The 27,966-nt window shown below is 40.7% G+C and overlaps 1 protein-coding gene and 1 non-coding gene across 2 annotated transcripts; both read left to right on the forward strand.

The window, feature by feature from the left end:
• Positions 1–2,223: 2,223 nt before the first annotated feature.
• RPL37 (ribosomal protein L37) lies at positions 2,224–4,894 on the forward strand. Its single transcript, XM_030330695.1, has 4 exons — positions 2,224–2,379; positions 2,995–3,130; positions 3,374–3,458; positions 4,780–4,894. Exons 1-4 carry the CDS (start codon positions 2,377–2,379, stop codon positions 4,847–4,849), a joined length of 294 nt encoding a protein of 97 aa, XP_030186555.1. The 5' UTR covers positions 2,224–2,376; the 3' UTR covers positions 4,850–4,894.
• Positions 4,619–4,698, forward strand: LOC115526939. The gene has a single exon (XR_003972806.1). It is a non-coding gene; the product is annotated as a small nucleolar RNA SNORD72 (small nucleolar RNA).
• Positions 4,895–27,966: the final 23,072 nt, after the last annotated feature.

Raw genomic sequence — 27,966 nt, forward strand, 5'->3', positions numbered from 1 at the left:
CTCCCCTGGTCACAATCTCTCTCTCTCAAAAATAAACATTTTTTTTTTAAAAATAGAAAGAAAAGTCAGCAGTAATTTCATTTACTATAGGTGGGGGGGAAAAGGAGAGCTAGTGCCAAGTTCTGGTGGTCAAGAGCCTTGGATTGTACCAGAATCATGGATGCAGTGTTTACGCAGTCTCCATCATTCTCTGCTGAAAGGCAACATGTCATAGAGCAAATACCTAGGTAGCAGCATATATCATGTTTCAGAAGTTCATTTACTCCTGACCTAAACATGGCATTTGGACAGGAACCTGCAGGTTCTGAATCGGCTTTGCAGAGCTAAGGGTTAACCTGACTAGGACCGAAATAGCATGGAATCAAGCACACCAAAAACAACTACTTTACATCAAAGAGCAAAAATATTTCACTTTCCCTGTCTACAACTGGGAGAGTAAAAAAAGAATCTCACACAGTGCCAGTCATACTGCTTTGGTTCCTCATGGTTGCCACCTGCCCTACCTTTTCTAATCTCAACTTATTCAGACACCTGTGCTAGGCAGAATGCCACCGCCCCCCACCCCCGTGTCTATGTCCTTATTAACACAACCTATAAATATGTTAGGTTACATGGCAAAGGACAATTAAGGTTGCAGATGTAATTAAGGTTGCTAATCAGCTGATCTTGAGCTAAGGAAGTTATCTGGTGGGGCCAATGTAATCACAAGGGGCTGTTAAAAGATAAACTGAGGCATATTTAAATTTTGAAGAGTTTGAGCAAAAGTGAATTCTAATAGGGCAGTGTCAAACCAGAAGTGGTTAGGAGTCTCAGACTTCAAGAGCCTGGGAAAACACAAAGTGCAGAAGCAAAGAAAGGCAAGGACTTGATTGGGTGTAACTTTAAGCCTAGTTAGTTTTAATTGGTTGTCCTTAGTGGTTTTGTGTTTGTTTTTGTTTGGTTCGTTGTTTTTTTAAGTCCTCTCTACGCCCCACTCAAGACCCTGAGACCAAGAGTCGCGTGCTCTGACTGCCAGGCACCCTCTCCTTAATGTTTTGCTTTCCCAACGTGGAGGCATTTACGGGCTTAGATTTGTTTGCTTACGTAGGTCTCCACGGCATTAGAGCCACCTCAGTGGCTGTCACTTGTGAGATATTAGCAAAGGTAATGGAATAACTGCTAGCAGAACAAAATGAACTCTAGAAATCAGACATTTAATTTGAACAGGTTAACAGTCGCTGTAGAAGTACTAGACTCTTTTCTAGGGACTGGGAATAAAAATGTTCACAGGGCAGTCTCTGTCCTCGAGATAGTGGCAGATCGGGGATGAGGGGTCAGCAGCCAAGGGATAAAGAGGAGGCCAACATTTAAGTGCCCAGACCAAACTGCAATTCCAGGAACTTTCTGCATTAGGTGCTGTTTCTTGCTACGGTTCTAATAAGTCCCTACAAACTTAAGAGGCTTAAAACGAAACAAATTAGTGGTGCCTGAATGGCTCTATCTGTTGAGCAACAAAATACTGATTTCGGCTAAGGTCATGATCCCAGAGTAGTAGGACCACGCTCCAGGTTGGGCCCTGAGCTGAGCCTGCTGGGGATTCTCTCTCTCCCTGCCTCTGCCCCTCTCCCCCACCCTCACGTGCTCTCTTAAAAAATGTTTTTTAAATAATAAAAGTGCTTAAGTACAGACTGCCAGGCCCTACCTAAAGGGGCCAAATCAGATTTCCTCACATCAGGGTGCAGGAAACTACACCTACAGGTTTCCTTGACACAATATAATTTTAGATCAAAATACTTGCCACTAAATTACTACAGCTAGAAAAAAACATGATTCGCCTTTGTTTTTAGATTCGGAACCCAGCTCTTCCGAGGCCGGCCCGTGTTCTCCATACCGCTGACGACCTCTAGGGAAGAACCGGCTCAGCCAAGAGCGTCTAGCCAGAAGCGCTAGTTTCTCCCAGCTGGGGATTCCAGTCCCATCCCGAACCCTACACCTCACGCCGGTAGCGCAGGGTCAGCACGGGCACCCCTAGGTTCCCCACTGAAATCTGCGGTGTGGCCACAACTCTGAGAACCCGAGAAGGTGGAAGAGCAGGAGCAGGCGCACAAAGAACGCAGGTCTGGCGTGAACGTTGCTCTCGGCCAAGGCGGGTCCAGCGAAGTCACGCCCATTCGGACACCAGGAAGCTGTGAGCCCTCCCGCCACCCGGCCCTGAAACCCTTATTGGCCCCGCCTGGCTCTGGATCCTCCTCTAGACCCACCCACACTGCGCTACGGGCGTTTGAGAACGGTGCACCGGTCCCGCCGGAAGTACTTTCCTGGGCGGAAGCTTCTGAGCCACCATATAGCGGAAGTGCCTTCTTTTCCGGCCTCTTTGGTCTCGGTTGCGGAAACAAGATGGTGAGTTTCTTCCAAGGGTTCATGGAATCGCCTTCCATCCTCATCCTCTGCGTTGTCCTCCTTGCCATCCTTAGGGGGCCGGCAAGGCTCCTGATAAGGGGAGCGGGTGGGCAGCAACGGGGCCAGTAGAATGGCTCCTAACTGTAACTGGGGTACTCAGTCTGCATCCGTGGAGCAGGCGCCACTCTCGGTCCCTTGCTCCCTTTGATTTTGGGGGAACTCCCACAGCGGATGAGAACTGGAAAAAGCAGCATGTTTTGGGAGTGTTTGGCTCTGTAAGCAAAGGAATTCATTGAAGGGGAGACCTGGCAGGAGCTCTTAGATTTTGGGGGTCGGAATACGTAGGAAAACCATCACCTTATTTCGTCTTGCGACTTGTTTTTTCTTTAAAAAAAAAAAACGTAGCTGATTTCAAAATACAGCAACCCTTGTAGAATGCTTTAGGTAACGTGAAATGCTGGTAGTTAATTTAGCATTTAAAAAGTTAGAAGCTTCCGCTGCAGTTTCAGCCGTAGATTGTCTTTAAAAATCTTAAAGAGTTAATTTTCTTATCCTGAAAACATCGGAACTCATATAGAAATTATTAGATCTCCGAATCGTTCATCCCCTTTGCAGACGAAGGGGACGTCATCGTTTGGAAAGCGTCGCAATAAGACGCACACGTTGTGCCGCCGCTGTGGCTCGAAGGCCTACCACCTTCAGAAGTCGACCTGTGGCAAATGTGGCTATCCTGCCAAGCGAAAGAGAAAGTGTAAGTTGATTGATGTTTCAACACAACTGTATTAGCTGTTGGAAGGGATGTTAATAGTCTGTTTGCGTTGTACCTAAGTGGGCATGGCTTTGGGCAGTACTTGGTACTTAACGTAAAAGTGCATCTGTATGTGGACGAGGTGGATTTAAAAAAACAAGGCACTTTTTAAAGTATATTGACCGACAGTGCGTACAACGTGTGTAGGAAAAACCAGTTAGAACCTGACCTGAATTTATGTTTTAGATAACTGGAGTGCCAAGGCTAAAAGAAGAAATACCACTGGGACCGGTCGAATGAGGCACCTAAAAATTGTATACCGCAGATTCAGGTACAGTTTTTGTGTTTCTATCGTAATTGGTTCTGTGAGCTTAAACAAGAACCTCTTTATCTACTGTAAACTAGGGATACTACCCTGGTTGGTGGGAATGACTCATTGGAAGGTTTTTTTTGTTTGTTTTTTTGCTGCCACTGTAAACTTCAGATCAGTTAATCTGCATTTTGTTAATCTTTCAGTGAGCAATAGTATAAGCTATAAACGTGTAGAGTGATTTGAGCTAGACTCCCTCAAATGTAATAATACCAGGGATAATCTACATCTTTCTCACCAAAATTTGTCATGACAGTAGTGGTGAATGTGGCCTGGGGTCAGGCCTTCACTTCTGTGGCTTTGAGCAAATCTGCTATAGAAAACTGTCATAGTTACTGCATTAGTATAGAATGAAAGATACCTTTCTGTCTTGTCAAAGCCAGGCTTTAGAGTTAGAATGCGGAATTTCAGCTCCAACCTGGACTTTCAGAGAAACTGCATTTTAACGGCATCTTTTAAGGTGTCTTAGGTCTCAACTAAGATCATTCTTTGTTGGGGAATCCCTGGCCTTTGCCCCCTCAATTCCAGATTTTCTAATTTTAAAAGATAACAAGGAATTTTGAGGCTTTGTAAACACCACATGCTTACATGTGTTTGTGTTCATGTGCTGAGATGATCTTTCTTTGCCCTTAAAAGCATTATACAGTAGTGTGGGCTTAGTATTGAGTGGTCTGCTAGTTTAATGTCAGTTTAAGAGCATGAACTGATCAGAAGTCTTTAAAAGGGGGATAACTACAGCTGTTGCAGCATCCAGTTCATCTTAAGGATTTCAACGATTAGTCACACAATAAATGTTCTGGTTTTAAAAAATATGTGGTGTGCTAAGGTATTTTTAATTGCCTTAGTGTGTATGCATATTAAAAGTTAAAAATGTAAAGCATAGTTAAGCAGTTTAGAAAATATCCGCCATTAAACCTGCTCCTTTTTTACCTTGGTTAAAGGATACTGCCCAATAGCCTAGGGACACATTTTCACAAATAACCTTAGGGCTCTTAATCTGGAAAGAAGTACTGGCCCAGTGATCAGTACAACCAAATAAATTGTTGACCTTTTTTCCAATTGCAGTTAAGTATATGCTTAAAATGGGTGATTTGATGCAGAAGTAGTAAATAAAATGTTGCAGCTTATCCATGATGTTGTAAAAATAAATGTCTGAACATATGAATTTGATACTGATTTCAGCATTCAACTGAGATAAGCTCATTTAAATCTGTATTAGTAAAAGTTGAAATGTAAATATTGGAGTTGCTGAAGTAATGGTTTTGTTTTTAACATTACGCAGGCATGGATTCCGTGAAGGAACAACGCCTAAACCCAAGAGGGCAGCTGTTGCAGCATCCAGTTCATCTTAAGGATTTCAACGATTAGTCACACAATAAATGTTCTGGTTTTAAAAATATGTGGTGTGCTAAGGTATTTTTAATTGCCTTGTATCAGTGAATTACTGTAGGATTGGGGATAGGACAACTTAATATTAGAGTTACTTGTTAAGTTACTGTTCTGGGGCACTAGTTTTGACCTGGGTTGTCTTCAAGCAGGCAACACTGGAAGATAATGGAAAGAAAGTATGAGTTAGCACAGCAGAGCTTATGTGACATACATGGATATTTAAAATGTTAGAGTAAATGAGAAAGCATAACTGCTTTTAGTAGCCTTTATCTGCTATAGTCTAATGATTGGAGAGTGGTCATTAATCCTGTGATAGGATTTGGAGTACCAGTGAGAACATGAAGGACGGGTGTTGAATGAGTTTTGGAAAGGTGATGTTAGCTCATCGAGTCTCCAAAACGCTTGGTTGTTGTCTAGTATACAGGCTTATGTGTTATTTAAGGTGGTCAGCTAAGTGAATACCTGAAGCTACTTGCTAGGTGGCAGTCCAAAAAACACTTGAGTGGGGTGGGTTAAGAGAAAGTCTGTAGGGCAATATGCAAACGCAGTGGATTGAATAGAAAGTAAAGGAAAGCAAAATATGTAAACGTGGATTTGTGGACAAAAGGCAATGATAAATAAGGTCCCCAGTAGAATTTTTGTAACCCTCAAATGATCATTGATCTTTCTGTGTTAAAGTGCTCTGAAATTTTTTACCATGCTTTCCCAGCTCTGGTGGTTTATTGTCCGTTATTTGAAATGTGACAAGGCCAGCTTAGTTGGAGTGACAGCAGAGAAGATTAAGTGGAGCACGAGTGTTTGAACAGTCACCATAAAATAGAGTGGTCAAGTACTGTCTAACTTACAGCTTTCATTGATTGCAACTTGACCTGTGGAAGATGTTCATGATCTTCAGTGCCTCGCTAACCTTACTTTACTGCGCCCTATAATGCTTTGCCAGGATACTAGCTAAGTCTTGCCCTCCTGATTTTCTCTTTAGCTCCTAACTCATACTTCAGATCACAGCTTACAGTCAGTTGTACAGGAGCCCCTGCTGATAGAAACCGATATTGGGCTTCCTGACACAAGATCTGAAATGACAGGGCTCTGTACTTTAGGGATCTATTAAGAGTATGGTTCCTGGAGCTTGGCTGCCATTTGTTAGTGTGATTTTCCTAACTTCAGTGCCTCTGCTCACTGGTAAACTAGAAGGCTAATGGTAACTTTCATGTGTTTGTGAGCACAAATAGTTAAGCAAAGGTGCTTTTACAGTAGACAACTGAATAACTAGGTTCAAGTTTATGAAATTGCTTTTGATCTAAAACATACAGGTGGTCCTTGAACAACCAGGTTTGAACTGTCTCAATAAATGCAGTATAGCACTACAGACATCTTCCTGATGATTTCTTCACATTATATCTAGCTTGACTGTAAGAATATGGTGTATGATACATATATAAAATGCATGTTGACTGTTAACTAGTAAAGCTTCCAGTCCATTGTTAAGTTTGGGGGGAATTGAATTTACACGTGGATTTTTGACTGCATGGTACATTTGCATGCTAACCCTCCATCATTCAAGGCTTAGCTATACTTTGGCTTGAGAGAACTGAACTGAAATAATCTGACTTGATTGCAAAGTCTTTCTGAAATCTTCCAGTGTTACTACTAGTTGGTTCCTGAATGATGGAGGGACCCATTAAGATAGGTAATGGCCAGAATAGAATAACTAGGCTTTGAGGCAAATGAGCACTGACCTGAAGACCTGTGGAATTAACTGAATACTAGGTCAGGAAAAGCATTGGTGCAAAGGGGAAGGGGGTGTGGGGACTGGTGGGCAGGGATGCATTAACAAAGGCCTGTGTGTTGGAGTATAAGGTGAGCTTACTTCATTTGCCAATGCGTGTGACCCTTAGCACAGAGAAAGTTTTGAAAACTACTCTGGCTCCGTGGTAATTCTCCCCACAGACCATGGAAGGCACATGGACCAAATGAAACCGCTCTGATGAATTAGAAGTGATTTTAAAGCCCAGGGAGAAGCAATGGGAAAGAGATGGGGCTGGGTTGGCACATTCTGAAGAGTGCAAACAGGTGTATTCAGTTGAGTCAGTTTGCAGAAGTTCATGTCTGATGAATTGGATGATATCCTGAGGATTGGTTGAGGTTTGGGCAGTAGGTCCCAGTCTGACAAAAGATGCCCCACTTAATTCTATTGAGACAGTAAAAGGGACACCTGAGCCACCTAATCACCTTACTGAACTGCTGAGGAATTTGTGTTTCTTGGGCAGAGGCTACTCAGGACCAGATGAGTATCACCAACGTGTGGCTGAAATGAGAACCAGAAATACTGAGTGCCTTGTGTCATGTATTATTTACTTGGTCCTTTAATCACAGATAGTGTGGTTTGTCAAGAGAGGGAAGAATCTAGAGGTGTAAGTAAGCTGTGAGCAGATGAAGAAAAGTTTCAAGTAGTAATTAAAGTGCTAATGTAATGAGAAGTCATTGAAGGTTTTGGACCCCCCAGTGGCACTAACGTTAGTTTTCATTATTATCAAGATAAATGTGGAAGGTGGTGATGTGGAGGTCATGAGTCTTGAAGCTGGAAAATCAGGAAGCAGGTTCTGAAATGGTGTGAAAATGAGGAGTGGGCTAAGGTAGTGGCAGGACTGGCTGTATCAGGGAGGTCTCTAACGAGAATATCTAAATCAAAGGGAGCTTCCAGCCCCCCTCCCATTTCCTTCTGTACAGGCTGTGTGAACATTCCATGAGATCATATATGCAAAATAATACCAGGGAGATAGGAATCTTTGATGACAGTTTCTGGCCATGGCAAAGAGGTGATTTGTTCATTTCACTGAGGAAGTAGAGTAGAATGGAGGCAAGAGGGGGAAACACTAAACTCGGGTTTTGTTGCAATGCCTGTGGGACACCATGAAGAAGTGTTCAGAAGGAATTGAATAAACCTGGTGGCAGTTCTAGTTAGAAGGCTAGGCTGGAGGGGCGCCTGGGTGGCTCAGTTGGGTAAGCATCCAACTTCAGCTCAGGTCATGATCTCACAGTTTTGTGAGTTCAAGCCCCGCATCGGGCACTGTGCTGACAGCTCAGAACCTGGAGCCTGCTTCAGATTCTGTGTCTCCCTCTCTGCCCCTCCCATGCTCATACTCTGTCTCTGTCTCTCAATAATAAATAAAAAATTTTTTTAAAAAGGTGGCTAGACTGGAGCTCTATAGTGGAAGTAGTGAACTTAGAGTTGTGAAAGGGAACATATTTTACGCCGCCTAGGCAGCTCAGTCAGTGGGGATTCCCACTCGTAATTTCAGCTCAGGTCATGATCTTGCTGTTTGTGGGTTTGAGCCCCTCATGGGGGCTGTGCAGAGCCTGCTTGGGACTTCTCCCTCTCTGCCTCTCCCCACTCACTGTCTCAAAATAAACTAAAAAAAGGGGGGAGGGGAACCTATTTTAAAGGTTAGAATGGTGAAGATAATTTCCACAGAGATGGGAGGTGATGGTGAGACCTAGTGGCCATTTAGAAATGATGGATGCAATTTCTTGACCGAGGAACTTCAGTAGCCATCCTTCAGACAGTAATGGTTGAAACTGAAAAGATACAAACTCAAAAAAAAAAAAAGACAGTTTAGAGAGGCTCAAAGAAAGATGTGGGGAAATGTCCATATACTAGAGAGAGTAGTTCATTTGTTCACCATACAATCTGTGTAATAATGTTCCTACTATGCGCCTTCCATGTTAGAAGTGCAGTGGGAACAAAAACGTGGTTGAAGTTGACAGTCAACTCCAGTGTTTGCAGAATAATGAACCCATGAACTAGGACAGGGTTGAGTCAGAAAGGGGATTATTTGACAGGGCATTCAGTCACCTGGCTGAGGTCAAGTAGAATGAAGTGGTGGGGTGGGGGGTGTTTGTTTTTGAGAATGAAGATTTTAAAAATAAAGATTTCCAGATTTGGCAAAATTTGGGTTAGTGTTTACTTTCCATAAACTTTATTTCAGTAGAGTATCGAGAATAAAGCCAATTTTCTAAGGATTCAGCAAAGATGGGCAATGAGGAATGGAGAGTTTAGTTTTAAAATGATGCTTTTGGAAAGATACTGGAAATTCTGTGGTTTTCTTCATTTCTGTTAATGACATAGTGCCCCTTCTCATATATCAAATACCTGTTTAGTGACCTCTGTGTGCCAGAAGTAGTTCCAGGTCCAGGAGATATGTAGAAAATGACAAAAGGACCCTGCTCTGACAGATTTCAATTGTGTGGACTAGGCTTGTGTGTGTGTGTGTGTGTGTGTTGGAGGTTGACCATTAGCAAGTAGGCAATTTCAGGTAGTGATAAGTGCTGTGAAGACAAAGATGTGAAAGAGAATGGGGGTGGCGGTAGAGAACCCTTCTTAGAAAGGTGGTTAAGAGGGGTGCCTGGGTGGCTCAGTCGGTTAAGTATCGGACCAGCTCAGGTCGTGATCTCACGGCTCGTGGGTTTGAGCCCTGCTTTGGGCTCTGTGCTGACAGCTCAGAGCCTGGAGCCTGCTTCAGATTCTGTGTCTCCCTCTCTCTCTGCCCCTTCCTGACTAGTGCTCTCTTCTCTCTCTCTCTCTCTCTCTCTCTCTCTCTCTCTCTCTCTCTCTCTCTTTTTTTTTTTTAAAAAAAGGTGGCTAAGCTAAATGAAAAGGAGCCACCCCCGCAAAGACCAGAACAGTCATTCAGGAAGAGATTATACTCTGCCTTTTTTGAGTTCTGGATTGGTTGCAAAATTTAGCTTAGGCTATAATTAGCTGAAATTTTGTAATACTGTATATTCATGTAAGAAAAGCAAAGTAACAGGGTGCCTGGCTGGCTCAGTTGGTAGGGCACATAACTATTTTTGGGTTGTGAGTTCAAGCCCCATCGTGGGTGCAGATATGACTTAATTAAACTTCTTTTTAAAAATGTTAAAAAGTAATGCATTATAGAATTGTTTTATTTCAGAGAAAGCTTTCTTTTTCACAGTACATATGGATTATACTTAGTTTTTTTTTTTCCTCAAAACAAAAGTAGTTTAAATCATAAGAAAAGCACAGGGTAGAGACTATCAGTAAACTTAGGAATCAAGAATGGAATCTGAAGCAAAAGTGTCCTTGTACACTAAGAGAGGGATGTTTGTCAAGGAAAATTCCATTGAAAAAATGGTTCCTGTGTATGCAAGTGGTTTGTAGAATAAGCATGGTAAGTGGATTGAGATAAAAACCTAACTTTTTGTGTCCTTTCTTTATACAGTGGGAATATGCTCCAGTGCCCCAGGATGAAGACTTGGTCTGACCCATGTATTTTTAGAGCACTCACAGATAATAAAAAATATCTTCCAGCCATGATTAGTTGTAAAAACAGTTTTACTTCAATAAGTAAAATGTCCAATCCTTTGTAATAAACCAAAACTCAAAGATGACTTAACCTTAACTCAGTTCTTCCAGCCTGACTTCCTTTGGGCTGGATGCCAGCAGTGGAAAAGGGGGAATGGTTGCTCTGGTTTCAGCTTTCTGTATAACTCTGGGACTTGTAAACAGCAATTTTATTCCTCCCTGGACCCAGCAGAGGATTAAGCTGACTTTTACTCTTTGGGCTCTTGGATTACCTTGGAGATTTCCTACTGATTTCCCTCTCCTGTAGTTCTCATCTCCATTCAGAATAGTCTTTTGTGACTTCTTCCTAGCCCATAGTATCCAGCTTCTTTCTCCTAGGATTTTCTCTACCTCTCAGGGCTGTATTGGCAGGATCCAAAACTATTCCATGCTGTCTCTTTCCTGAGTGGCCCACATTTGGTCCACAGGAAACATTCCCACATCCCTGACCTGACCAAATTCTGAAGTGCAGGGAGATACGGCAGCAGGCCTCTCCTGGCACGCCACCAAAACAGTTGCAGGAAACACATTTCAAAGCTCTGAGTGGTCCCTTTGAAGTTCCCTTCACCATATTTAGGACTAGAAGGTAGCAACCCTTGTTTCCAAGGTTGGATTAAATACTTAAAACTCTTCAAAGGTTTTTCTTTGCCAGTCTCTCCCTTGTACCCCTTTTATATCATCGATCCAAGGATTCTAAAAGCTGTGACCAGGTTTTTGGATATATTTTCTTGGGGGGGGGGGTGAGAATGTGTGTCTAATTTTGGTAGTTTCCTAAAGCAAGAAAAGTCCTATTCTGGTAAAGTGTTACATTTATATAGCTCTGCACCATAAACATCTGGCAATGTAAAAAAGTATTTGGTTTGCCCTTAAAAATGTTTAAAATGATATGAACTCCCACGTGTTCTATAGAGAAAGTAAGTCCTGGAGAGGAAAGGTCTTGAAAAAAAAAACAACTGGTAAAATGGTATCAGAGAAAAGTCCAGCTTCCCCAAGTTAGGATAGAGGTAGTAGAGGTGGCTGAAGAGGAAGCAAATGATACTGTGCCAGGCGGCAAATGGTGTTATTTCAGGAACATCATTATCTTGGGCAAATGGGAGGAATGGAGGGGTGGCATATGATCCAGCCACCTCAGAATGGACAAGGCATAGTCAGGGCAGAAACTGTTGATGCCTCCTGTGTCCCAGAGGAGCAGCCCTCAGAGAAGAGTTCCCCAGGCGAGGACACAGGAAGCGGAAAGCCTCAGAGAGAAGTACTGTCCAATTAGGGACGGCTCCTGGGAGAGACACCTCTGGGAACATCCCCTGTGAGGTAGCACAGCATTGCGCGGTGCTTTTACAGTTTCAGGAAACTTGAGACGGTGTGAAAGGACTCCTTTATTATGGAGAGGAGAAAAGGGCATCGATTACTTGTTAAAGGCACATATTTTCTTTGTTAATAAAAACTTGACAGCAGTGAGTGTTGTTGGAATGCATTCCTTTAGTGAAGACATTGCACAATGTGAGCTTTTAGCAAATTTGTCTTCGTTAGTAGAACCCTTACTCATCCATGGCCTGGATGTGGAACCACTGTGCTAATCATACTAATCATATGTGATAAAGTATAGATCCAAGATACCATGCACATACATAATTTTAGCATTGGGTTAACTTGTTTAAAAGGTAAGAAGAAACCATTTTCCAGTAATCTTGATCAGAGCAAATCTGCTCTTTTCTGATCTACTCCCTCTTAAAAAGTCCTGTGACAGAATATATTATAGAGTAAAATCCTCAACAGTTAAATTTTGAACAGTTTAAAATTTTTGAATAAATTTCATATTCATTAAAGAGAACTTTTAAAGTCTAAATAGACCAATTATAGGTAGATTTAAAGACAGCATCACGCACATTCTCCCTTCTGGGTTTTTTCAATGTCTTGAGTTTAGACTATGCTAAAATCTGTATAGATTCAAGCACAGACAGGCATTTAGTATTTGCAAAATAAGGAAGCCACTTACTGTCTCAAAACATGGTAGTTTACCACATAAATGCCAGAGATAACATGTACAGTGTAAAATACAAACATCCAGCAAAAATAGTTGGTATATCAGGGTTCAATGAGACAGAAACCACACAATAATCTGAACAGGAATCCTATAATATAAGGGATGGAGGTAATGAAGAGTTGAATACAAAAATGAAAGAGAACTCTACAGAATATAGGAAGAGCAGAAATAAAGGAGCAGGCACTACCCCTAGAAGCAGAGATAAGGCACCAAAGGAAAAGGCCTCACCCCTGGAATTGAGATTCAGAGGTCAGAGAAAGTAGAGCATAGCTCATTGGGTCTTGGAGTGTCTTGCTGCTGGGACTTAGCTGGGAAGCCCAGTGGGATGTTGATGGAGAAGCCATTTACGGGGAGGCGTGCTGCCCAATAGCCTTCTGCTGTGAAACTGCCTGAAGGGGCTCTGAGGGAAGCTTCTGGTCATTTAGGCACCTGTGGCCATTGCAGGAGCCTGGCTCTGGAAAAATCGTAGGCGTCTTTCCCAAGTTTACCAAGAATCATTTTATTTTTAAATATTTTAAGTAATCTCCACACCCAATATGGGGCTCAAACTTCACAACCCCGAGATCAAGAGTCACATACTCTGCCAACTGAGCCGGCCAGGCACCCCAAGAATAATTTTATTTTGTTTTTTTATTTTAGTGCGCACAAGTGGTGGAGTGGGGGTAGGGGCAGAGGAAGAGAGAGAGAGAGAGAGAATCTTAAGATACAGGCTCCACAGTGGACCCCGATGCCAGGCTCGATCCCATGACCCTGGGATCATGACCTGAGGCAAATTCAAGAGTTGGGCACTTAACCGACTGAGCCACCCAGGTGCCTCCCCACCCCAAGAATCATTTTAATACAGCTTAGAGTTCTTTGTCAGATTTAATCTAAGTAAAATTTGTGCTGACTTGGCCAATATAAACGTCTGTAAAATATGCTAGACTCATTGTCTAATTTAGAAACATAATGTGAGCCACAAATGCAAACCACGTACGTAGTTTTAAATTTTCTAGCAGCCACATTTAAAAATGTAAGAAAACAGGGTGCCTGCCTGGCTCAGGCGATAGAGCATGTGACTCCTGATCTCACAATCATGAGTTTGAGCCTCATGTTGGGTATGAGATTACTTTAAAAAAATGTAAAAAGAGGTGCCTGGGTGGCTCAATTGGTTAAGCACCTGACCCTTGATTTAGGCTCAGGTCATGATCTCACAGTTCGTGGATTCAAGCCCTGTGTCCATGCTCAGCATGGAGCCTGCTTAGAATTCTTTCTCTGTCTCTCCCCCACCCACGCTCTCTCTCTCTCTCTCTCTCTCTCTCTCTCTCAGAATACATAAATAAACTTTTTTTAATGTAAAAAAAGTGAAACTAATTTTATTATATATATTTTTTTACATTTATTTTGAAAGAGCGAGCAAGCAAGGAAGGGGCAGAGAGAGGGAGAGAGATTTTAATATTTTTTAACAGTATGTCTAACATCATTTACCATGTAATTAGTATAAAACTGGAGATATTTTTCATTCTTTTTTCATACCAAGTCTTCAAAATACAGTCTGTATTCTATAGTTCCAACACATCTCAGTTCAGATGTCACATTTCAAACGTTCAATTGCTATGTGTGGCTAGGGGTTACCCTATCGGGTAGCATGAACCTTGACATCAAGTGTAGCATTTTGATGTTGAGTGATCATTGAAGCTGTCTGAATCAGAAATAGTGTTGGGGGCACCTGGTGGCTTAGCAGTTAAGCATCCGACTCTTCATTTTGGCTCAGGTCATGATCTCACGGTTTGTGAGTTTGAACCCCACATTGGGCTCCATGCTGACAGCGAGAACCTGCTTGGGATTCTCTCTCCCTTTCTCTCTGCCCCTCCCCCACTCTCTCTCTCTTTCTCTCAAAATAAATTAAAAAAAAATGGTGCTGCATTCACCATGTAAATCTATAGGTAAAATCAAAACATACAAAAGTTACTACCTTTTAGGTCAATTAAGCCCAGCTTTTTACCTGTAAATTGGTAAAAATAAATAAGTAAGTAAGTAAATAAATAAATAAATAAAATGTTGTGCCTATCTAATAATGTTGTTGTTGCAAAGTGTTCCTATGAGAACAAAATGAGATAGTACATATACGTTATCAGCCCAGTGCCTGGTAAAAGTTTGATAAATGTTAGTGGTCATTATTATTACTATATAGGTATCATTCCTGGATAAGGGATATCACTTTGATAATAGCAGAAAGTCAGAAAGAACCCTATAAAGACAACATGTATCTAGGTGAATCGACTACAGTCAATGATCTATGCTATATTAGACTCCATAGCACTGTAGGCTCAGAAATTTGATTTGATCAGAACAATGAGCATGGCTTATCTCTCAGGTGAAACTCATATTAACCAAGTAACCAAGATGACCATATATCCAACAAACTTGTTTTTAACCTTCTGTCTACAAAAGTAAACTGAAAACTGTCTTTGTGCCAGGCACTGATCTAGGCATTGGGGATATATCAGTTAACCAAGAGGGGAAGGAAGGAAAATGGTCATGGATAAGCCTAAGTCATGTTTAACACAAAATGACCATCAACTCTTATTATCTAGGTAGGGGTAGGTTAACCATTTGGGAATTATTTCTGATTAAGGATCAGCTACTTGGCAAAGATTCAGTTGAAAGGCAGAGGGAGCAGACAAGGCATGATCCCGAGATATCTACTACATGAGTTCAGGTTCAATCTCAAGGTCATACATTCACCATTTACTCAATTTCTCCACCACACCATGCACTTCACCTGCCTTCATGGTTAATCAGCAAACTGATTAACCCACTCCCAGATAATTAAAAATTGTTTGAAAATTGGTTTGCCAACTTATCAAAAATATAACTGTCAAAAGGGTAGAATGCTTTGGAAGTCTCAACAAACACTTTCTTTAACTCTGAAAGAGCATTCTTATCTTTCTGTTCTTGAGAAAGCACCTTTCCATAGCTTCCATGAACTGACCAAAGAAGAAAGCAGGAAATCCTTGTTTTAACAAAGAGCTAGTAGGCTGAAAGACATGGTTTAAGATCAGATGCAGGGCCTTGGAACACAGCCAAGACAGTCTAATTCATTCCACTCTAAGGCCAACCCAAGTGGGTCTGGACCTGAAAGCAGACGCAATTACTAGGGAGAACTGTGAGGAAACACTGATCCAACATTCCCAGTTCTAAACATGTATACTACCCAAGCACTATCACAAGGGCACAAAGTTCTATGCCCACGGGCATTTATTATTGCATTATTTATAATATATACTTTAAAAACCTAAGTCCCCTAAGTAGAGGTTGAGTTAAATAAATTAGAGTACATTCTTACAATGGAATAGTAATGCAATTGTTAAACACACACACACACAAGGCCTCACTATAAAGCTACAGTAGTCAAAGTAGTGTAGTACTCGTATAAGAACAGACATAAATAAGTAGAACATATCAGAGTCCACAAATAGGCCCACACATATATGGTAAATTGATTAAAAAAATTTTTTTTAACGTTTATTCATTTCTGAGACAGAGAGAGACAGAGCATGAACAGGGAGGATCAGAGACAGAGGGAGACACAGAATCTGAAACAGGCTCCAGGCTCTGAGCTGTCAGCACAGAGCCCGACGCGGGGCTTGAACTCACGGACTGCGAGATCATGACCTGAGCTGAAGTCGGACGCCTAACTGACTGAGCCACCCAGGTGCCCCTTTTTACAAAAAAAATTTTTTTTTAACGTTTATTCATTTTGAGACAGAGAGAGACAGAGCATGAATGAGGGAATGTCAGAGAGAGAGGGAGACACAGAATCTGAAACAGTATGGTAAATTGATTTTTAAAAGAGGTGCCAAGGTAATTCAATGGAGAAAGAATAGTCTTTTCAGCAAATGGTCATGGAACAATTGGACGTCCATCCGCCAAAATTTTTTTTTAAATAAAAAGAATCTCAAGCCATACCTTATACTATGAAATCAAGATGGATCATACGTAAAACCTAAAACTACCCAATACTATGAGAAAAAAAAAAAAAACAGGAGAAGATCTTTGTGAACTTGGGTTAGGCAAAAATTCCTTAGATATGACATAAAGAGCACAACCTACAAAACAAAAAACTGGTAAACTGGACTTCATCAAAACTAAACATTCCTGTTCTCCAAAAGAAGTAATTAAAAAATAAAGAAAAAGACCAGACACGAGCTTGAAGGAAATATATGCAAAACATATATGACAAATGACTTGTATTTAGAAGAAGTGAGTAATTAAAAAAATTAATTTCCCATTTTTTAAAATGGGCAAAAGAATCAGACAGTTCACCAAAGAATAATTAAGCATGACAAATAAACACACGAAAAGATGCTCAACATCATTAGTCGTCAGGGAGATGCACATTAAAACCACAATGACCTAGCACCACATATCTACTAGAGTGGCTAAAATGAAAGGCAAATAAATAAAAAATGATAATACCAAGTGGTAACAAATGCTTGTACATTGCTGGTGGAATTGAAAAATGGTATAGCCATTTTGGAAAACAATCTGGCTGCTTCTTATAAAGTTACACATATACCTACCGTGCAACCCCAGCAATCTGACTCTTGAGTATTGTATGCTAATGTGTATAGCAGGCTATTCCTGCTCTCCGAACTGAAACAACTGCAAACAGCACAGCACGACTGGAGAATAGGTAAATACATTTTGGTATATGCACATAATGGGATACTATTAAGTAATAAGTAGCAATAAGCTACCGACACATGACACAACCTCGATAAATCTCAAAAGGGTTATGCTACGTGAAAGAAGCTGGATGCAAAAGTCTATATATTGTATGATTTTCTTTGTATGGCATTCTGGGAAAGGCAAAATTATGTGGTCAGAAATCAAAAGGGCATGAAGGAATTTTAGGGGGTGGTGGAGGTATTCTATATTTTAACAGTGGTGGTGGTTACTGTATATATATTTTTTTCAAAACTCATTGAATTCTACACCTACAAAAAGGTGAATTTTATTAAATGCCAATCATACTTGAATAAACGTGTTTAAAAATAAAAAGAAGGAAGGTCAGAAGACAATGGAGCAATATCTTCAAAATTCTCAAGGAAACTCTCGAAGTTAAAACCCTATATCCAATCAAACTACCAAGTGTGAGGGTAGAATAAAGGCATTTTCAAATACATAAGCTCTCAGAAAAATTTACTTCCCTGTGCCTTTTTCTTAAAGATACTGGTGGAATAGATTTCACACAAACCAGGGAAAACAGAAACAAAAACAGGCGGGAAAAAAAAAAAAGGAAACCACTGTTTTGTATACGTGAAACAATTTAAGTCCAACACAGGACAAAGGTAAAGGGACTCTCTAGGAAGATGGTGAAGGGGGATTCTTGGGTGATAACTCTGACACATGTGTAGAAGGCAAATAAGGTAAGAAAGCTCTGTCTAGGAGAGTTGTGTTCAAGAAGATCAAACTGATAATATATATCACACATGTTTTAATGTCTTAAGAGATTTTAGGCAATTGGAATGGGGCTGAATTGATAACTAATAGAAAACTAAGCAAGTAAAAAACATGACAAAGCATTAATTAATACTTTCTGCATGTCATACATTTCATGCATATTATTTAAAAAAATTTTTTAATATTTATTTTTGAGAGACAGAGAGACAAAGGGTGAGTGGGAGAGGGGCAGAGAGAGAGACAAACACCCACAGAATCTGAAGCAGGCTCCAGGCTCTGAGCTGTCAGCACAGAGCCCGATGCGGGGCTCGAAATCACGAACTGTGAGATCATGACCTGAGCCAAAGTCGGATGCTTAACCAAGTGAGCCACACAGTGCCCCTACTTCATGCATTTTAATGTCCTGAGAAAATATTTTAGACAATTGGTAGAGAGTTTGGGTTGAATTTATGATAATATATAGAAATCTAACCAAGAAAAAAACATGACAAAATATTAGTTCCAGACAAAACAGTCTTCTACTAAAGGTCTGTAATCAAATAAGACATCTAGAAGATTCTCCAAAGAAGAATTTCATAGAGTCAAGTAACCTAGAACCATTTCAGTAAAAATAAAACATGCTAGACTTAGACCAAATGCCTAACACAAACAGAATAAAATTCCCACATAAAACCATCTTAATTTCTGAAATTAAAAGTTCTACACATTTTTCCTTTTTGAGAGAGAGAGAAAGCATGAGCGCGTGCAGGGGCAGAGGGAGAGGGAGAATCTGTTTTTTTTTTTTTTTTAATGTTTATTTATTTTTGAGAGAGACAGAGTGTAAGCAGGAGGAGGGGCAGAGAGAGAGGGAGACATAGAACTCAAAGTGGGTTCTGGGTTGTCAGCACAAAGCCCAATGTGGGGGCTCAAACTCACAAACTGTGAGATCATGACCTGAGCTGATGTAGGATGCCCAACCGATTAAGTCCCCCAGGTGTCCCAAGGGAGAGAGAATCTTAAGCAGGCTCCACACCCAGCACAGAGCCCAATGTTGGGCTCGATCTCAGGACTGTGAGATCATGACTCGAGCCGAAATCAAGAGTTGGATGCTAAGTCTACTAAGCCACCCAGACACCACCCAGGTGCCTGGTGTCCCCTCCACACATTTTGTAATGTACTTGAATCTGTGCTTTATATAAGAAAAATAATATATATAAAGAATATGAGAATTAAATTAGTAATACCATGTACTGATTACATATATAAGGAATAATATTCCTTACTAAAACAGGAAAAAAATCAGGTCTTGAACTCTTTTCTTTCCTTCGTAATTTACTAGTTACTGAGGAAACCACCAAAGCTAAATAACAGCGTGCATCTATCTATCTACCTATCTAATCTCCTCTTGATACATTCACCATAACTTTTAGCAAAGCTGTACCATTGTAAGATTCTTTTAAAAAGTATAAAATATTTTAAATATCTGAAGAAAATATTTTAGAATGGAGACCTATCTTAGATTTTTAACCATTTTATATTTTCCTTACTTCAAAAGCATTTAAGGGTGACAGAAAAGATAGAAATAAAACTCATATGGTTATTGCTAAATGAAAGAAGCCAAGTCTGGAAAGACCCCTTGCTATATGATTCCGATTAGACGACATTCTGAAAAGGGCAAAATGATAGAAACAGGAAAAAGTGGACAGAGTTGAATACAGGAAGCACAAGGGATTTTTAGGGTGGTGAAAATATCCTTTTTCTTGTTTTGTTTTGTTTATTTTTGATAGAGAGAAAGACAGAGCATGAGTAGGGGAGGGGCAGAGAAAGAGGGAGACACAGAATCTGAAGCAGGCTCCAGGCTCTGAACTGTCAGCACAGAGCCCGACACAGGGTTCAACTCCATGAACTGCAGGATCATGACCTGAGCCAAAGTCAGACACTTAACAGATTGAACTATCCACGCACCTCAAGTATGGTGAAAATATTCTGATACCTTAATATTGGGATACATGGCATTGAACCCAAACCCACAGAACTCTATAGCTGGAAGTGAACCTTAATGTATGCAAATTTTAAAAAGTCACTTGCAAGGTTGCGGTGTAAGGCCAAATATTAAGTCTCAATATTATATGTTGCCTTGACATCCAGTAATATTGAGAGGGCCTCAAATGGCCCAGCTCTAAGTTCCCCTCTCCATTCTGCTCCCACAGAGAAGTTTCTGTAGCCAAACAACCCTCGTTACCAAGAGGCCAGGCATAGTTAGTGCTAATCCCTGACTAGTGGGTTCAGTTCCCTGAAAGCTTGTAGAATTATTCGAACAACTAATCACATTCCTCATAGGAACCAGGAGGCACCCCACCCTCGTGATACTATAAGGACTGCCTTCTGAAGCCACTGGTTGTTCATTCTGTTCCTGAGTGCAACCTCTGTGTGGGCCGAATGGTATGTGGTGCCCCCCTCCGCTAGGCTGTGCATACATGTGACCAATAGACTGCTGTTGACACATCTGTCTTGTGTTGGGTGTTGTGTTTGGCCATCTCCATAACCCAAAGGAGGGAATTTCTCCCTCCCCAACATGGTGCATAGGAGATTAAAACAAAGGCCAGAGCATCCCAGGAAGGAATGCAAATTGTGACAACATAATCTCCTGGTATTATGCGTGTATGAAATGACCTCACTGAAGGGGGTGGAGGGAAAAGGTGCTTACCTAAGGAAATGGTGGAGTCCAGACTAGGACTTGGAAATGAAGGGAGTCTATACGACTAAAGACAAAAGGAACTGCACACAAGCACTGGACTCAAGTTGATACAGTTGTTATCCACAGGGGTAAAGTTAACAATTCTGATACTTCCATAAATATATATGCTACTCCAGCTGAGCAACTAAGTAAATGGATGTTAAGTAATGGAAGCTAGGTTCTCACTGTTGGAGCGGGAATTTATAGGTAAGCAAAGGGAAGAAGATAGGATAACCTATGCAGTAACGAATTAGAGTTGGTTGTATGAAATCATGTTTAGCTTATTATGGAGAGGGGCAGTTCTACATATAGAATTATTTAGAGATATGGGTATATTTATTGGTTAGTATATACACATATATTTCCTTGCTCTGTCAGCTGAGAGGTTCTAGAAGCAATGACACACCACGCACCAAATCTTGTGTTCTAATACCACTTTCCAAAAAAAGGTAATCAGGACACCTTGGAGAAATGGCTGATCCTAGCACTGGGGCAGGAAATATACAAGATGAGCCTGCAGCATCTTGTAGTGCCAGAAAGTAAGAAAGTAGTAAACAAAAAAAGCAGTAAAGGCTACATTGATGGAGGTATGTCAAAAGGACACAGGAGCCAACTGAAAAAGCACCCACTGACCAAAGCTGGAACAATTTGAGCAATAAAATGAAGGAGTATTGGATTATAACCCAGTTATAAAACAAATATTCATGAGTCTACACTGCTATAAATAAATTATTGAATAAATGAGTGAATGAATGAATGAATGAATGGGGGACAAGAGGGAAATCTCCTGTGGAGAATTCCAAATAATTTATGTAGATAGCATACCGTGAAGGAGTGGAAGTATAACTCTCCAACCCTTAAATGTGGGATGTGGTTAGTGATTTCCTTCCAAAGAATACAGAAAGGAGTACAGTATGGAAAGGAGGGAAAAGAGAGTAACTCTACAGTAGAGAAACCTGACAAACACAACCTTTGGTAGGTAATTAAAGTCAACATCAACAATGATGAACAAATCATGTGGATAGTATGAACACTTGATATACTGTGATTAAAATGGACCATTGTCTTTGTTCTTCCTCCCAAACCCATAACACCAGTCTAGCCATAAGGAAAACACCAAATTCCACAAGAGGCATTCTACAAAATGTCTGACTAATACACCTCAATAATGTCAAGGTCATCAAAATCAGGAATACCTGAGAAAACCAGAAACACTTGTCACGGCCAAGAGGAGCCTAAGGGGACATGATAATTAAATGTAATGTTGTATTCTGGATTTTGGAACAGAAAAAGAGTATTAGGTAAAAATTAAGGAAATTGTGGACTTAAGTTAATGATAACATATCAGCATTGGTTCATTAATTGTTACAAATGTAAGGTGTTGGTAATAGTAGAAACTCGCTGTGGAGTTTATGAAAACTCTGTACTATCTTTACATATTTTCTGTAATGTTAAAGCTGTTCTAAAAAATAAAGTCTACTAGGGCACCTGGGTGGCTCAGTCAGTTCAGCATCTGACTCTTGATTTGGGCTCAGGTCATGATCCCAGAGCCATAGGATCAAACCCTACATTGGGCTCCACGCTGGCCATGGGCCTACTTAAGATTTCTCTCCCTCTGCCCCTCTCCCTGTCCCTGTGCGTGTGCACTCTCTCTCTCAAATAAATATATAAGTAAATAAATAAATAAAATCTACTAGAGGCGCGTGACTGGCTCAGTCAGAGGAGTGTAGAGCTCTTCATTTCAGGGTAGTGAGTTTGAGCCCCACATTGGGTGTAGAGATTACTTAAATAAACTTAAAAAAATTTTTGTTTAAAAACTACTCGTGTCTCTGGAGGCAAGGAAAATAAAAGCAAAAATCAACTACTGGGACCTCATCAAGGTAAAAACTTCTGCACACCAAAGGAAACAATCAACAAAACTAAAAGGCAACCAACAGAATGGGAGAAGATATTTGCAAATGACATATTGGATAAAGGGTTAGTATCCAAAATCTATAAAGAACTGGTCAAAGTCAACGCCCCCCCCCAAAAATTATCTAGTGAAGAAATGGGCAGAAGACATGAATACTTTTCCAAAGAAGACATCCAGATGGCTAACAGACACATGAAAAGATGCTCCACATCACTCATCATCAGGGAAATACAAATCAAAAACGACAATGAGATACCATCTCACACCTGTCAGAATGGTTAAAATTAACAACTCAGGAAACGACAGATGTTGGTAAGGATGCAGAGAAAAGGAAACACTCTTGCACTGTTTGTGGGAATGCAAACTGGTGCAGCCACTCTGGAAAATAGTATGGAGGTTCTTCAAAAAATTAAAAATAGAACTACCCTATGACCCAGCAATTGTACTATTTGGAATTTATCCAAAGGATACAGGAGTGCTGATTCAAAGGGGCACATGTACCCCAATGTTTATAGCAGTGCTATCAACAATAGCCAAACTATGGAAAGAACTCAAATGTCCATCGATGGATGAATGGATAAAGAAGATGTGGTATATATATATATGCAATGGAATATTACTTGGCAATCAAAAAGAATGAAATCTTGCTATTTGCAACAATGTGGATGGAACTAGAGTGTATTATGCCATGCAAAATAAATCAGAGAAAGACAAGTATCACATGATTTCACTCATGTGGAATTTAAGAAACATACCAGATGAACATAGGGGAAGGGAAGGAAAAATAAGATAAAAGCAGAGGGAGGCAAACCATAAGAGACTCTTAAATACAGAGGACAAACTGAGGGCTGCTGGAGGGGAGATGGGTGGGGGGGGGAGGGGCTAAATGGATGATGGGCATTAAGGAGGGCACTTGTTGGGATGAGCCCTGGGTCTTGTTTGTAAGTGGTGAATCACTGGATTCTACTCCTGAAGCCAAGACTACACTGTATGTCACCTAACCTGAATTAAAATTTTTTTTTTCAACGTTTTTATTTATTTTTGGGACAGAGAGAGACAGAGCATGAACGGGGGAGGGGCAGAGAGAGAGGGAGACACAGAATCGGAAACAGGCTCCAGGCTCCGAGCCATCAGCCCAGAGCCTGACTCGGGGCTCGAACTCACGGACCGCGAGATCGTGACCTGGCTGAAGTCGGACGCTTAACCGACTGCGCCACCCAGGCGCCCCATCTAACCTGAATTTAAATAAATAAATTTAAAAAAATAAGATTCTGTCAACCACATTTTATAGCTTAAAAAAAATCTAAAAAAGCATCTGGGGAGCCTAAAGAGTAATATTTCCCTGAAAGTAAAGAAAAATAACCGAAGAATAAGGCACACAGGGGAAATATGTGTTATGACATATGACAAATATGACAAGCCCAGGTATGAGGTTAGAACGCTAAAGTGCACACCTTTAGTAACTATCTTTGTTAGAGGCAGGCTGTAAATCTGGACAAGCAGGAGTGAAGAGGCTTTGTATGTCTGCTTCTTATCGCATCCCTTACATTCTTACACTACATCTGCACTGAGGACAGGATGGTAGCACAAGATTAGAGGGATCTAAGCTGGGCAGCTGCACAGGACTCAGTCTGTAAGGGATACTGCACATCTCTGGGGTGCCACGACATCACTCAAACTTTTGTCTATCTGAGCGCTTCTTGGAAAGGGATGGTGAAAAAGAACTACTTTGATAAATTACTTGGGGTGGGAGAAGACCCCCACCCTGCAGCATGTGTGCTTGGTCGGTCTGTTGACTGCTAAGAAGTGAGGGTCTGGGAACGGCAGTGTCTTTGCTCCCTGGGACATTGTTCCAGCAATCTTCTATTTTGTACCCTTCCACTTAGGTGAATGTTCAACAAAAAAAATTTTTTTTAAGATTTTATTATTTTTTTAAGTAATCTCTACATCCATCATGGGGCTGGAGCTCACAATTCCAAGATCAAGAGTGGCACGCTTTTCTGACTGAGCCAGCTAGGTGCCCCAATGTCAAATATATTTTTAAAGAATATCGTTTTGAGGGGAACCAAATGAGTAGTCTGAATGGAGAGCCAAATTATTAGCCCATTCAAGATATCCAAGTGTTTATCAGCTCCTTGTATTAGCAAATTGAGTAAAAACAAGTCTAATAGTGACCAAAAACAGGACAGTCCAATTATCTCTTTCTCTCTGCCTAATATTCCCAAGGATATTGTTTCCCTTAACTGATAAGAATAGGGCAACAAAGTTTGGAGTTACATTTTTTGGTGAATGAATGCACTTTATGCCTCTGATCATGAATAGATCCACATGCCTGGTACTCAAGAGAATTAACTTGGAGGTGGGCAGGGATGATGTTTTCTCATTAATAGTAAGTAATCCAACAAGGATCAACCAACCACCTGTACATAGAGATGGGCCAAATGAGTCCTTGCAAACAGTACAAAGATTTTCCCTAGAAAACTGTTCTGGGCCTATATCTACAAGGGTAACTGAAGCTTAAAATTTCTCATGAGAGAGACATTTTTGCCTAAAAAGTTTCTAACTAGGAGTTAGGAATCATCTACCCTACATAAACGGGATAATTATCCACAAACTAATTTTAATCACTGTAACTTCTTGGGAGCTTCTAATATAAATTGACTGCTCTTCTTTCTGTCTCTCCCATAGGCTTATATTGCTTCTGGAGCCTTGTAATTATCCATATTCTATCTTAGTAAGTCTTCTGTCCTTAGATCTCTTAATTCTACAAACTGGGGAGATCTCTGTCATACTCATTGCCCTACTTCATCTGCCATTGTTTAGTGATGACACCCCATCTATATCTCTAGACTGACCTTTCTTTGGAGTAATAGGCCTACATTACCAGTATCATCCTGGATATCTTTACCTGAATGTCTTTGGATGCCCTAATGTTACAAATAGAATTATAACATCCCAGTCCCCTAATAATCCCTCCAGAAGCCTAGGAGGTAACTAAGATTCCTTCCTTATCCTCTCTGTCCACACCAATCTCTCTGTACATTGCTCATTTCATGTCTACATGTGTCTGGAGTTTCTGGAGTTTTTCGCTTTTCATAATAGTGCCTATCTCATCACTTCTTCACCAGATAATCACCAATTCTCCTGTTTTATCACCACTTTGGTCTTGCTCTTTTCCAATCCATCCTCCACACTGAATTCAGACTTTACAATTTTTTTCTAACAGTTAAAGTTTTCGACTCTGTAATGTATGCAAAGGTTCAAAAACAAAAAGTTAAGAAGGGTACAGAGGGAAAAGGGTGACCCTTACACCTGACTTCTTGGTCACCCTCCTACCAAAGGTACAGATAGCCATCAATTTCTTTGGTAAAGAAAGCAATTCTAAAATGCATCTACTTCACATCTTCTGTGCCTCATTATAATGTCCAAATTGAGAAGTGCAAATGAGGTCTTTCAGGATTTACTCCTGTTTCTCTTTTGTTTCTTCTAGTAAGTCCTTCTGTACATGTCGATTTCATCCCCTGTAACTACTTTGTTCTTCTCCAAAAGCCTAAGGCTTCTTTCCATCTGTGATTTTACTTATGCTTTTCCCCCTACCTGGGATCCCCATGCTCCCCCACACAATGCCACCCTTCTTTGAGTGTAGTGCAATATCCCTTACTATTCCCCTAACTATATTCAGGCTGAAGCCTTTGTGAACCTCCAAAGATAAAGGTTATGTATGCCTTCCCTTGATGAAACTCTTTTGAAAGGACCATATACAGGGGCACCTGGCTGGTTCAGTTGGTGGGGCATGCGACTCTTCATCTTGGGGTTGTGAGTTTAAACTCTATGTTGGGTGTAGAGATTACTTAAAAATAAAATCTTTGGGGTGCCTGGGTGGCTCAGTTGGTTAAACGACTGACTCTTGATTTCAGCTCAGGTCACCATCTCACAGCCAAGAGACAGAGCCTCGAGTCAGGCTCTGCATTGAGGGTGGGGCCTGCTTAAGATTCTCTTTCTCCCTCTCTCCCTCTGCTCCTCCCCCGTTTGCGTGTGCACATGCATGCTCTCTCTCAAAATAACCCCCCAAAAAAAACCTTTTTAAAAAAGAAATATATATGTGTTTTTATTATAGCACCTATCACATTGCCTTGTTGAAGGCAGTACAGTGTTCCTTTGTTTTTTGAGTCCTCAGAGTTTAGCAAACTAATACCTAGTTGTTATTGAATATTAGTTACAGTGTAACTACAAGGAAACTAAGGACATATTAAGCTGCATTAATAGAAGTGCGGTCTTGGAATTTTTATTTCTGGCTATCATATTCACTTTTTAATTTTTAATTTTAATTAATTTTAATGTTTGTTTATTTGTTTATTTTGAGAGAAAGAGAGAGCGTGAGCAGGGGAGGGGCAAGAGAGAGAAGACATAGACTCTGAAGCAGGATCCAGGCTCTGGGCCGGCAGCACATAGCCCGATGTGGGGCTTGAACCCACGAACCGTGAGATCATGACCTAAGCCGAAGTCAGACGCTTAACTGACTGAGCCACCCAGGCCCCCCCGGCCACCATATTTAGAGAAAGAGATTGAAGAAGCGTAATATCCACCTGACAGTGTATGGTTTACTAACACTGTGATGGCCTTAAGAAAAGACCAAGAGAATGCACAGCTCCCTTAGACTCTCCAAAGCACCAAAAAGGAAACAGTCGACAATTACTTAGCTTCCTTATACCAGCGGTTTTCCACCGTGGTGTTGGGTCATTGTGGTGTGTCTTCATCAGTGCCGAGATGTATGCAACTTGTTTGTACTAATAAAAGCTGAAGTACTGAAATCGGAAAACAATTTACTTTTCCCTCCCTCTTAAACTAGTGCAGAATCAAGGTTGCTCCTGTAAAGTCACTCCTGTCCACTTATATTCCAATATACTCTGCTGACAATAGGGGCAGAGTTACAACTGATGGGTTTGGAAACTGGGGGTGAGCCACAGTTTGCCTTATCTTCACTTCTACCCTGTGACAATGTTGATTGAGCATGTGAATATTATCTGTCTTGGGTGGGAGAAATATAGAGAACTGTCACCCTAGACTATGAGCTCAAGGGTAGGGGCCACGAATTTTCATTTTGTATTTATCCACCGTGTGGCAGTGCTTGAAGAAAGGAGGAGGGTTTGTGGATGGATCAATGGGAGAATCAAAGGAAGAGAGGATGGAAGAAAAGGTGACAAAAAACTTTTTAAAAGGAATGAAGAGAAAAAGCAAAGGATTAAAGGAGACTTATTATTTACTTTCTTAGAAACTTAACTGAATTCAGTGTTTAACTCAACATAAGGAAAAACAAAACAAAACAAAACAAAAACAACAACCCAGCAATAAAAGCTGCTTAAACAGAGACTATGGGAGACCAAATAAGGCGACCTCTAAGTTCCTATTCGATTCTTTGATCTAAGATGCTAGGTTTTATTTCCCCAACAATGCTTTTGAGTAAACAGTGGCATTTAATGAATATTTATTAAATAAAATTATAATCTAAAACATTATAGCAGAAACAAACTGATTTTTCTGTTAAAAAAAAGTTTGTATTACTTTTTAAATTGGGTTTTCATAGTTTTGTGGAGATTGACA

This window comes from Lynx canadensis, chromosome A1 (genome assembly GCF_007474595.2).
Source record: "Lynx canadensis isolate LIC74 chromosome A1, mLynCan4.pri.v2, whole genome shotgun sequence".
In the NCBI taxonomy this organism is placed as follows: Eukaryota; Metazoa; Chordata; class Mammalia; order Carnivora; family Felidae; genus Lynx; species Lynx canadensis.